We start from the raw sequence: 11,857 nt of genomic DNA, 5'->3' as shown, positions 1-11,857 counted from the left end.
CACATCCTCAACGAGGCCACTCGGCACTGAAAGCGTGCGCGGAGCGCGACGTTTGTGCACATCAAGCCTAAGATATGCATCCCTCGGTGCTCCGGACGCACTGTCCGACGTTGCACCGCGTGCGGGGGACGAAGTTGGGCTCTGCCCGTGCTCGCTCTCAGAACCAGCGAGACTTGGTGATTTTCGTGTCGTGGACACAGGGCTAACGGAGCAAGGAAGTTGTTAAAATTCCAACAAATGAGTTGCAGTGTCTAACGAACGAGCCTCGTTGAGGCAATAATCGACTGGCACTGTAAATGTTCTATATCTAGAAAAATCTAAATTTTTAAAATGAGGATAAAATAATAAATAAAAGTCAGTTTTGAATTTAACCGAAGAGTCAATTAGCCTTGGGAAGGCAATAATTACTCTAGGAGTAAGCGGGTTTCGATCCGCTAACTCGTACTTGGTCGGTGACCTAAAGTACGCTTCCTCGAGTGCTTAGCTACCGCAGCCCCGCTGCATAGGATCTAGAGCCAGAACGAGACAACGTTTACGCTGTCAAATATACTTGAAAATTCAGCATGTAGCTTTGCCGCTTCACACATGTCCCCGTCGTAAGATGCATGGATGGCTATCCATACTTGAAATCATTACCAACTCCACGTACTGTCTGCTGTATTCGACATTCGCACGTGTTTTTCATCTATCAAGCCTTTCCACGGCTTCCAATGCCCGAGGTGTTTGTAGTAACAATAAGTGTGAGCCCGCCTCTCTCAAGGAGAATCGCTCCATTTATAGCTAGGTACGACATTCATTGGCGCAGAGCGATTCATCAAAATTCGATGTTTCCCCGCGACAGGTTTGTCGGGCGACCTTGCTTGGGAGTCCAGCCCTTAGTACATCTCAGTTGAGAGCGAATGGGAGGGTCTTTTTGCTTCATGTGCGCTCATCAGGCTTCCGTTTCGGTACCTTATCTGATTGTCGCGGTGCGAGACGATTACTCTGCATTCAATGCGATACCTATCGCGTCCTCAAGAGAGGTTTGGCTGACGCGAAAGGCTTCTTTGTTAGTCATACCCATTCGAAAAATCGCGGTAAGTGTTACCGAGTCCGGAAAGGATCTGACTCCATCACGACGATTGGAATTCTGGTCATCGTATCTACTTCTCGCATCGCTTAATGGTTGGATAAGATTTACGAGCGCAGCTGTTACACCTCGTTGAGCAATGCAAACATCCACGAAATCGATCGCTTCAACTACTTCGATCATTGCCACTTCGAAGTTGAAAGCCTTTTCATTTTGCATTGATCTGACATCAAAATGCTGGTTTATGCACACAAGACATGGATGAGGTTGGTAGCTTTAGTTGACACCGGACGACTGCATAGTTTTTGCTCACATAATGGCAAAATAACTCACGTAGCACTTGTATTTACTATAATTATGAATTTCAAGCTCAACAAGGACCCGACTACATTTGCTTGTATCGACTGCCTTCCGCAGAGCTGCACATGTCCGAGGAAGAGCTTGAGGTAGCAAGACTGCGCAATCCGTCCTGAGTAGCGAATCTAGCGGCAGCTGCTCGCAAACTAAGCACCCACTCCTGCTTGACTTCAACGGACTTTGCGTGTAATTGTAAGGGGTAGTATTTGTCGTCACGAAAAGAAATACTGAACGCCTCTGGAACTGCGAAATTATCTTCAATTACGGCACCTGTAACGTCCATAAGCGGGTTGTCAGAGCGGCAGCGCTCGTAATCCTCCTTGGTGTCGTAGAAGCTTAGCTGTGGACCTTGAAGAACAAAGTATCGCTGCTGCCACTTAGCACGTGCTGAGCCATTGGCACCAGGAGCCATGTGTTGCTTAATGAGGTAACCACACAGAATTTGTGTAAATGCTGAAGATGCAAACTCCGTTGCACGATACTGACCTTGTTGTGCTGTGTCAGCCAGGCGCTTCATAGTCGCATTATGATTCAAAATGTGCTCCAGCTCGTTTGTTTTGAACTCTAATGTGGAGCGAAGTCCAGCAAGCTCAACTGCGCAGCGCTGTTCGGCCTCCTTTATCCCAAGCTTGCATTTCTCATGCTGTTGAGCAGAAAGCTCTTGCATTGCACCTTCCTGTCCATGCGCAACGGCTACCTTCACACTGAGATCATTCATCTGCTTTTCAAGTGCGCGAACTTCTGCCATGTGTGCGGCATTGGTACTCTCCGTGCGTTGTATAATCTGTGAGAGAACACGCTGGCTAATATACTCGCAATAAGCTGCATCTGCAGACGGACCCACCGCATATGCAATGTACTTTTCGTGCATTGCATCTAATTCTTCTTGCAAATAAACCTGCGTCTCACGAAATAAATCCATAGCTGACCTTGATTGGAGCTGATCGGAGTGTACCAGATGCTTCGATTTTGAATCATAAGCGCCATTCAGCAAATGTCGACAGTATGCCATCGATGCAGCCGCGTTCTGTTGACGATATTTCTCAAACTCTGCATTAACTCTCGCATAAAATTGGGTCATGTAATCATGATCATTTCCAGATTCAATTTCTACACTGAAGTCTTCGTCGAGGATTTCGCGCAACTTCTTCTTAGCCAAGCGCTTGCACAAGCGATGCACTTTTTTGAGCTTGACATCAGAGCACGGCAAGCGAGTCCTTACGTCGTTGCAAGGAGCTTCCGTCACGTCGTCTATTCCCACGACCGCAATCAGTCTATTCTCCAGTGCCGTTAGATCTGCTTCAGTAGATTCATCCGATTCAAACTCGTGGCGCATAGCTAGAAATTGAAGATTTCCGAACTCATCAAACACGGCGTTGTTCATACCGCTGCTCATCACCTTCTTTTCAGTGTCTTGCTCTACTTCACAATCGACTTCAAACTCAGCATCTTCCTCATACTGCTGGGGTGATACATAGCTTCGCAATCGCGCGCGCAACTCAGCCTTATATCGCTCTACAGCTTCTTCCAATGCATCATGACATTGCGCCTGTACTACGCGACTCCATGCACTCGAAATTACGGGTGTCTTGCCACTATTCAGCGCCTCAACATACGATCCAGCCAGGTTAACGAACATTGCTCCGTTTATTGGCTTACCAAACATAGTCTTGGGTTGAATCTTGCTAAAAAGTCTTTTGTGGAGACTCTCAAAGCTGCTTCGAAACTCGTCACGCAGCTCATCGTACGCCACTTGAGGTAAATTTCTTAGCTTTTGCTCATCGTCCACAGGTCGGACTAGGGTCACACAGTCGCGATGCCTGAAGAAACTACTCAGCAGCGCTCGAATTTGATCTTTTTTTATAGAATCATCACTGTATCCTCCCGTCGGCTGCAGCGCATTTTCCAAATACTGCTTCGAGGTAATGGGTTTTCCATTATCCAGCAATTGCAGAGTAAAATCTCTTACAATCCACATGAAGCTTGGGAAATACTCGTGCAGTCTATCGGCATTACCCAAGGTCTCCTTCGATGATGACGTTTGAATGTGCTTTGACAAATTTACTACAAGAGACAAATCCTCAATGGCATTACCATCTATCACGCCACGGCTATTGTAAACAAAATTTGATGCGAGTAGCAGTGCCAGCGCAAATATGCGCGTGTCGTGTGTTTGCTCGCGATTCACGGATCCCAGTCCTTCGGTGTCGAGGAATATCACGCTAGTATCACCATCCAAGGGAATGGGCGCTCCCCAAATCCAGATACCTTTAGTACATGCATTCACTGTGCCACCAACAGCAAAGCCCACACGGCTCGAATTCGTGGTAGTCGACTTCAATACACCTTGAACCAGCAAATTAAGTAGGAAACTTTTGCCCGTGCGGTAAAGGCCCGCCACAGCTATGACAACGATCCGCGTTTTGACTTTTTCCAGCATGGCGCGTGCATCGGGGTTTATCTGAAATCCACCATCTTCATCCACCAGCACAAATGGCATTGGCTGCCCCGCTGATATTGCCACGCTCATCGTGAGCAAAATGCGAATATATTTGATATACGTGTACACATCTAATACATGCCACAGATATAGTGTATCATACATACAAATAACGTACCCCACATATACAACAGCACTAATGGCGCGAACGAGCAGTAAGGCCAAGCTGTCCCGTGGAATGGGTGACCATCCGAAAGTGCGCAAGAAATCAAAACTTGTGGTGACATTTGACCCAGATAAACGTAAGGAGTACCTCACCGGTTTCCACAAGCGAAAACAGGAGCGTCGTCGTTTTGGTTTGGACATGGAGGCGTACAAGACCAAGAAGCGGCAGCTGGAGATCAAAAGGCAGCGAAGGGAAGAGCAGAAGGAAATGATGGCGGCACTAAATCTTCTTGATGACTATAAGAAGAGGGATGAGGAGGAGAACGATGATCTGGATGATGGCGATGACGCCTGCAGTGCCAAGGCCGTGACTAAAATTGAAACCTTCAACGATAGTTTTACACAGGGCAAGTTTGGTGATATTGTGACCGTCACGACATCGGTTGGCAACCTTCAGAGCGAAAGCGATGATAGTTGTGAAGAGGAAACCGACGAGTCAATACATTCGGCGTTTCAACAAAAGAAAAGTGGTGGTGACAAGGAACAATATCTTACACTTTTTCAGCGAATTCAGCAGCAACGCAAAGGCAAAGCGCTGCCGTCCAAGCGCTCCAAACTCAAAGATGCGCGTGCTTTTCAGAAGGGTGGAGCTGTCTCTAACAAGAAGCGCGGTGTTGAAGACGGAAAAAACGGTGGATCTGCCGCTAGCAAGCTTAGTAAACAGCTTAAGATGAAGCGTCAGCAAAGAGGAGGCAACAAGCGCTACAGAAAGCGGTAAACTAACTCGAGTAACCGTGCCGTTGCTCTTTCTTATCTAATGCCACGCCATTGCTTTGATCACTTCAATACTGTTGAATTATTTCCAAACTTTAATAAGTGCGTCGCGACCACTAGAAACAAGCATGGGGCTTAAATTTTGGCTAGTTCCCAACTCCACCAGCGTTAAATCAAGGATACAGTCAGTGTGTGCCGGAGACGGGGGAACGAGACCTCTTCTCTCCATGCTGATCGCTGACTCGACACCATCAGAACTTGATGCAGCTGCTCCCGAATAGAAAGATGAATCCTGGCACACAGTAATAAGAGGTGGGCTTAGCTTGCTCCAAGCCAACTCTGGTTTGGTAATGGCAGCAGTAGTCGACATGGGCGCTGCTGGCATCTCATTATAACGTAATGGAGAGATAGCACCTGAGTTCATGCGCCACCAATCGCTTGGAGGCGCCTGGATATCGTAAAACGATTTAGCTTCTTCGTTGCCACAGATGGTATACGACTGCTTTCCGTTGCGAATATCCCAGTACCGCAATTGTCGATCTTCACCGCCCGTAATTAACGCATCCCCAATGCCACGCACGTGCAAAGATGGATACAACATCGCTCGGACACTAGGCTCTTCACTTAGTGAAGACGAAGAGATCTCATCGAAGGCCATCGTGATACCAAGTATTCCCAAAAAACTCCCCAGGACACTGCGACTGCGGTGCGGAATCGGCACGTGCAAAAGTGTTGGGCACTTGCAAGCCTCAGCCTCAGATGCCTGCGCATCCAGTGTACGGAACACAGCACGACATGCGCCAATACTGAGGTCAAAGACCGCAACCTCCCCATCACCTGCAGCCACAAAGACCAACGGCACTGACGTTTCATCAAGCGGTAACGTGTTAGGCAAGCCCAAGCAGGGCTGAATCCGGTGGATCGCGTAGTGTGACGAGTGCCGCCATATACGTATAAGAACTAAAAACCGTAGATCCCACAAGCACAAGAAGCCTCGACTCGTCCCAACAGCTAACCAGCTCACGTCGAGAGAGTGCGTTATACACGTAACGTAGCCTAACTCAGGAGAGATACTGAGAGTCCAAGCCTCACGCCTCATGCGCAGATCCCACGCGTGGACCTTGCCGTCGCGAGTGGCATACAACAGCAGAGCCTCCGTAACATTATTCAGGTAGTCGATTGCCATGACAGCGCTTTTATTTGCTCGCAATTCTTTGATACCTGTGGCTTGTACATTCCCACCCACTGAATTGACTTTGTCCACGCGAAAAACGTGTACCGTTCCATCACTAGAAGCCGAGGCAACCGAGTGGCTATTAGTAAGCACTTTCATATCGGTAATTACGCCACCTTGTCCATCGTACGTGCACCGTGATCCTTGGTTGACACTGTGTTGTAAGGATCTTACTGACCAAATTTTCACTGTCCCATCATTCGAAGCGGATGCTAAAAAACTGTAGTCTTGAGCAGCATTTACGCGAGTTACGGCTCCGGAATGCTCTGCTAGTTCCGCGACTAAGACACTTTTACGTGGTTGCCAATTGCGCGATAACGAGTGGTATCCATTTCCACTGTATGCTCCGTTGACACCACCTGAGGTACTTCCTGCACCGTTGCTACTACTGGGACCACCAAAATTAGCAGGTGTGACGCCTCCGTTTATGGCTGCAGCAACTGCTACCGCTGCGGTGAAGGTATTTCCACCGCCAGAAGAATGAATATTATTGCCGCCCTGGCCTGGTGTCGACGCAACAGTCACACTTGCGCCCCCTCGTTCACTTCCTGGCGCTCCATTTACTCCAGCACCAAAGCTGCCAGTGCCACTATTACCAATCAGACAATACGGACTTGACGCATGGCTATAAATGGAGTAAAGTGATCCATCGGTAAGCCGCAGGGCACCAAGATCAGGGGGCAATGGCGGAATGCCCAGCGCGTTCAGCCGCGCTAGTAATTTGCGAGGATTTCCTAAGGCTGGATCCATTGCTGACTCCTTGAATGCAAAATAGTGGTGATACGTTGTATGGGCTTTTTTCATCATTCTTTGCCGGGGAGGCGATACAGGCGACGCATGGACTGAGTGGTGATGTGTTTCCAACATGCTATTTACAGCATCGCCGCCATACATATCGCGCATATTCATGTTAAGCATACTCACCATGACACCACCACTGGTAGGTGCAAAGTGATTGGAATCCACGTGGCTTAGTCCAGACTCGTCAATCGAAGAGGAGATGGATCCAATTGAGGAAGGGCCAGATACAGTGACTGAGGATGTGGATATTGGTGTGCTAGGCTCAACAAGACTGTACATTCTGCCCACATGCGTTAAGGAGAGGCTTTCCAACGAGGGTACATGACCACCATTTAAAGCTACGGAAGTTGCCGATCCAACAAAATGAGACGGCGAGCTGGTGGCTGCATGTGACCGAGATCTGGTTACAAGAGCAGTGGAATTTGATGTAGCAGTTGTCGATGTAGCATTGCTACTGGCAGTAACATGCGAGGACGCTGGATTGCCAAAATTAAAGGCCTTTAAAGGTTGTGCTGTCGAAAGTGCAAACCGCATATCTGGCACAAAAAGTACACGAAGATGCGAACGCGATAGCTTACGAGCGAATGGATTGCTAGTAGTACCAATAGCTCCGCTTCCAATAGTTACAGAAGAACCAGTCACTGCACCATGAGGTGAGCTAGTACGATCGCTTCTAGAAGATCCTTGCATGCGCGCAGCCTGCTCTGTCTTGGCCAATTCCAATTTGCTTCGCATCTGCATTGAGGCAATTGATACGTATTGCTGTATAAGCTTAAGAGACTGGATTTCGTTTTTGCGATGATCGTAGATGGAAGCCACTCCGTTTGTTGGAATAGTTTCTGTTGTCACCGCAGCAGAAGATGCGACAGCTGCACCAGACGAATGCTGACGTAACATACCATACCCGTCTGTGGACTCCGAACTCAGTAGAGCGTCTCTGTTCTTACGTAGTCGAAGCAACTCATCAACTGGCTCATTTAATGACTCACGTGAAGTCGTCGACATCACCGTCATAGGCGTAGGTGGGGAAGCATCGTCGTCACTTTCATCGGAGGCTTGTGCGATAGATTGTTCCAATTCAGCAATCACGTCATCGAGGCCTGAAGAAGATGAGGACGCCAAAAGCGCACGATCAAACGTCTCGCGAGAAACATAAGGCCGGCAACAATCGCAAAGTCGCTTTGTGACTTCACTTACGTCTTCACCAGGTAAAAATACCATCATCTTGCGCAAAAAGGGCCGTAAAAGCGGACTTAAGAAAACGTTGGCGTCCACACTTCGTAATTTATACGCAATTTCTCCCATCAGCTTCAGTACAGCATAGCGAATCCACCAGCTCGGATGCAAAAGCAGCGAACATGTCATACGAACCTTTTCCACCAACGTGCTGATCTTCTTTTGAAATAGGCCAAGCTGACATAATCCAGTGAGGCATTCTACTGCTTTCGTAATGACAATCTCCTGTACATCAAAAAGAGCCTGCTCAATACAAGGTAAAATGTTTTGCTCGACAGCCACGGGCCCCACAAAAGAACACACTCCAACGATAGCGTCAAAGAATGCACCACGTAATTCCCAGTCGGGATCGTTCAAAAAGGTGATGAGCTGTGGCAAAACGACATCCAATGTACGTTCTTGGCCGAAAAACACACAAAGTCTTGTAATATCGACGAGAAGAGCACGCTTGACAAGAGATGATGATGCTTTCTGATCAGGTGTAGTTAGCTGAATCACAAATCGCGAGATCATCTTATGCAACACACTCAATTCCTTATCAAAACTGCTAGATGCCATGTACATCGTATTTGATGCAGAAGTCTCGTTGCTACGGTTGGACAAGCCGGCTAGCGTTGCGGCAGAGCTTGAAGATGTCGACGTCTTCTGTTTCATAGCGTGTGCTAGTTCCAAGAATCGGCGACTTGTCTCTGCTAATTGGGGCAGACATTCGGCAAATGTGATACGCACTAACTCGTCTGGATCCGATTGGAATGGCACCATGGCGGGCAGCACGTATTGAGGAAATACAGAGGCATCGGCAAGCGGAAAAGATTTCACTAGCGATAACAAATAGGTGATAGTGCGAAGAGCCAAGGCACGCACGGTCGCACTTGGATCATCAATTACTTCAAGAAGATACGGAATCAAACGCTGAAGTCGAGCTTCGTCGCTTGTATACTGACCCAGCGCTCGGATCAGGTACAACGCAGTAAGTTTCGATTCGGGGACTTGAACATGCCGAAGACTGGAGCAAATTAGCGACAATACTATCACTATACCATTTCGATCATGTGGCCACGGCTCGTTCGCAGGATTTGTCGGCGGCTTCATCCGTCTCGTCTTACTTGAGTGTGGTGGAGGTGTCGACATATTCGCTTTGACTGAAGATCCGTTCATTTGCATTTCATCCCCACCTTTTAGTTCGGCATCATCTACTGAATTTTCATCTGAAGGAATCGTCGATGACATGCGAGCGTAATCAAGAAGCAGCAGATTGTTTTTTTTTAGCGTAAGGGCATTAAATTGATCGTGAAGTTTTTCAATCTTCTTCTTCTGCATAGTGGAACTAAGTCCGCGCATGTCATTTTCTTTATCCTTAATCTTTTGAAGTTTCGTGACAGCAACGTTGTCTCGCTCAGCCGTGTATTTATCGTGCTTAGCCGGAATTTTCTGATACAATTCTTCGAGTACACGCTGCGCCACATGGTTTTGTTGCACGCTTCCTGAAGCAGTAGCTAGGCGGTCGGAGCCGTACCCTTCTTTCAGGCGCAGCTTGAAAAATTCTTCTCCTTCTGGGTCTTCCAAGCCCGCAATTTCACGAACCAACCGACCATAATACTTACAAACAAGACGAATCCGTGCATCTGGCACCTTCCCCCCCCGACTTAATACCAACACCAAAAATCGGAACAGAAAGCTATCAAAATACGTTGGAAACAAGCCATTCAAACTTGTGTATTTAGAAAGATAGCCACTTGCCGAGTTTCGAGCGCTCGGATCTAGCTGCAACATATGCAAAAGCATTTCTTCAAGGTCACAATCTCCCACCTTTTTGATCTGCTGTTTAAGCGTCTCTATATCCCCAGTACGGCGGTACTTCAGAAGTGACGGAAGATCAAACAGCGGCTTTCCACCCAAGAAAAGCTCAGCTATCACGCATCCAGCAGAGAATATATCCATAGATTCCAACAAACTTCCTTCACGACGCGAACGAGAATAAGATGACGGCGCATTACCATTTGATGTAGTCGAAGGTGACGTTTGCATAGAAACCCCTGCCATATTTCCACTTCCCATACCCATCGCCAGAATCTGTTTGTCGACCTCTTCCACGCTCACGTCACTATCTGCCATTTTGGAGAGCATAATCGCAGCATCGGGTGCTTTGATCGCATTGTAACCTCCAGGGCCGGAGGTGGATCCAGACGATCCACCAGAAGACGCGTATCCTTTTCCATAAAATCGTTCTGGTGCTACACTACACCCACGACGGGTGGCGTCAATTGCACAAAAGTAATAATTATAGTCTGCAGGGTCATCTTCCGGGATATAGGTGGGTTTGAAAGGTGCAAAGTCTGTCAGAAAGACCCAATTCCAGCTTGTAACCATAACATTTTCCTGCTTGACATCTCCATGGCAAATTCCTTTTGCATGACTCTGCTCCAGCGCTCTCAATATCTGAAATGCAATCCATTTTTTCTCTACCATAGTAAGGAACGGTCTGGAGCAGATGCGATCGTACAGATTCGAGGCAAAGTATTGGCGTACCATAAACGCAACATTGTATTTATTAGAAAGCTGAAAGTCCGCGTAAGGAATGACGTTTGGTTGCTGTTCCACCGAAAAAGCGAGCGCAAGGCGACGTAGTGCCACCTCAGCGCTTGTGAGAGACTCCCGCTCGTCGTATTTGCGATATATTTTTACGACCAAATGACCCTCGTCGCACTTGCAAGAGATACTCTTCAAAAACTTACCGTCTCCAATCAAACTTCCAAACATCATATCCATTGAGCGCGGTGTGTAATCCATTAAAAACGTGCGGTATTGTGACGCGCTGTCTAGTACGCTTTGTGGCTGCGCGCGTGGCGCGGCATTACCCATGCTGATAACTTGCTTTGGGTTTAAAACCTACCTCTTCAACGGTAGGACTGGAGAGCTCCAGATGTATTTTTCTGTGTGTTGTCGGGTTGTGTTTTTGGACCTTAGTATTGTTCTAGTAAGCTACAAAAGCCGATTGGTTTATATTCATTCGACTGGAAATCCACGCTACAAAATTGGTTTGCTAAAATGTGCACAGGGAATGCCCGCCACGGGGAAGGTGCCAATTTTGACATTTGTGCTGAAAGTGGGGACGAAATTCACAGAGTGCTAAGTGTTGAGATACGCCGCTTAATACTGATGAAAAAAATACACGCACAAGTACTACATTGGCTCGTACATAAAACAAACATAGATCAGGAAGGCGTGATGGCTCGACTATGGAATTAGGCGTTAAGGATGTTTTGTCACGTCCTTCCTTTCCGGTCAGGCTTTTGCTAGTCACGAAACCACTCTTGTCAGAATGTAGGAGCGTTTTCGGCGCGGACACGAACCCGTATCAGCTTCAATGCGGAATATGCAATTGATCAAATTCACTAGCACCAATTTTGCTAATGCCGATATAGGTCCGGCTGAGAGCCGCTATCTTTTGCGACTGTCTGTCGCAGTCTCCAGGGTCATGAGGTCATTCCTTGTTGGGAAAGATATAAATAGCCACAAGCTATGGTGAGACGAAGATGGAGACAGTATAGCCGGATCAGATAGATTTAACTACCGGAAGCCACACGCTAGGATATAGCTTCCTCTAGCGCGGGATGCTAATAGCTATCCGAACCATTTTGGGACCGGGTTCCGTACCCCTCATTACACTATGGGGCTTTTTCGGTCAGTAGGGCCTCTTCCCACCCAACTATCACACACCCAATTGGGTGCGGGCTGGCAGGGCGGTCACACCACAGGGGTGTGATTGCTCGATCACTTT

General features: G+C 47.7%; 4 protein-coding genes across 4 annotated transcripts; 1 reads left to right on the top strand and 3 right to left on the bottom strand.

The window, feature by feature from the left end:
- Positions 1-979: 979 nt before the first annotated feature.
- On the bottom strand, positions 980-1,288 carry PHALS_10226 (uncharacterized protein; the record flags this gene model as incomplete). The annotated part of the gene is made up of 1 exon (XM_024725613.1): positions 980-1,288. One exon carries the CDS (start codon positions 1,286-1,288, stop codon positions 980-982), a length of 309 nt encoding a protein of 102 aa, XP_024576372.1.
- A 166-nt stretch (positions 1,289-1,454) lies between these two features.
- Positions 1,455-3,926, bottom strand: PHALS_10225 (guanylatebinding protein; the record flags this gene model as incomplete). The annotated part of the gene is made up of 1 exon (XM_024725612.1): positions 1,455-3,926. The coding sequence occupies one exon, from the start codon at positions 3,924-3,926 to the stop codon at positions 1,455-1,457; it is 2,472 nt and encodes an 823-aa protein (XP_024576371.1).
- Positions 3,927-4,065: 139 nt separating this feature from the next.
- PHALS_10224 (Uncharacterized conserved protein) lies at positions 4,066-4,809 on the top strand (the record flags this gene model as incomplete). Its single annotated transcript, XM_024725611.1, has 1 exon — positions 4,066-4,809. The coding sequence occupies one exon, from the start codon at positions 4,066-4,068 to the stop codon at positions 4,807-4,809; it is 744 nt and encodes a 247-aa protein (XP_024576370.1).
- Positions 4,810-4,887: 78 nt separating this feature from the next.
- Positions 4,888-10,938, bottom strand: PHALS_10223 (vps15 protein kinase; the record flags this gene model as incomplete). The annotated part of the gene is made up of 1 exon (XM_024725610.1): positions 4,888-10,938. The coding sequence occupies one exon, from the start codon at positions 10,936-10,938 to the stop codon at positions 4,888-4,890; it is 6,051 nt and encodes a 2,016-aa protein (XP_024576369.1).
- Between the last annotated feature and the right edge of the window lie 919 nt (positions 10,939-11,857).

This window comes from Plasmopara halstedii (genome assembly GCF_900000015.1).
Source record: "Plasmopara halstedii genome assembly, contig: Scaffold_470, whole genome shotgun sequence".
Classification (NCBI taxonomy): domain Eukaryota; phylum Oomycota; class Peronosporomycetes; order Peronosporales; family Peronosporaceae; genus Plasmopara; species Plasmopara halstedii.
Note: the sequence above shows the minus strand (reverse complement) of the source record. Positions and strands in the feature narration are given on the sequence as shown.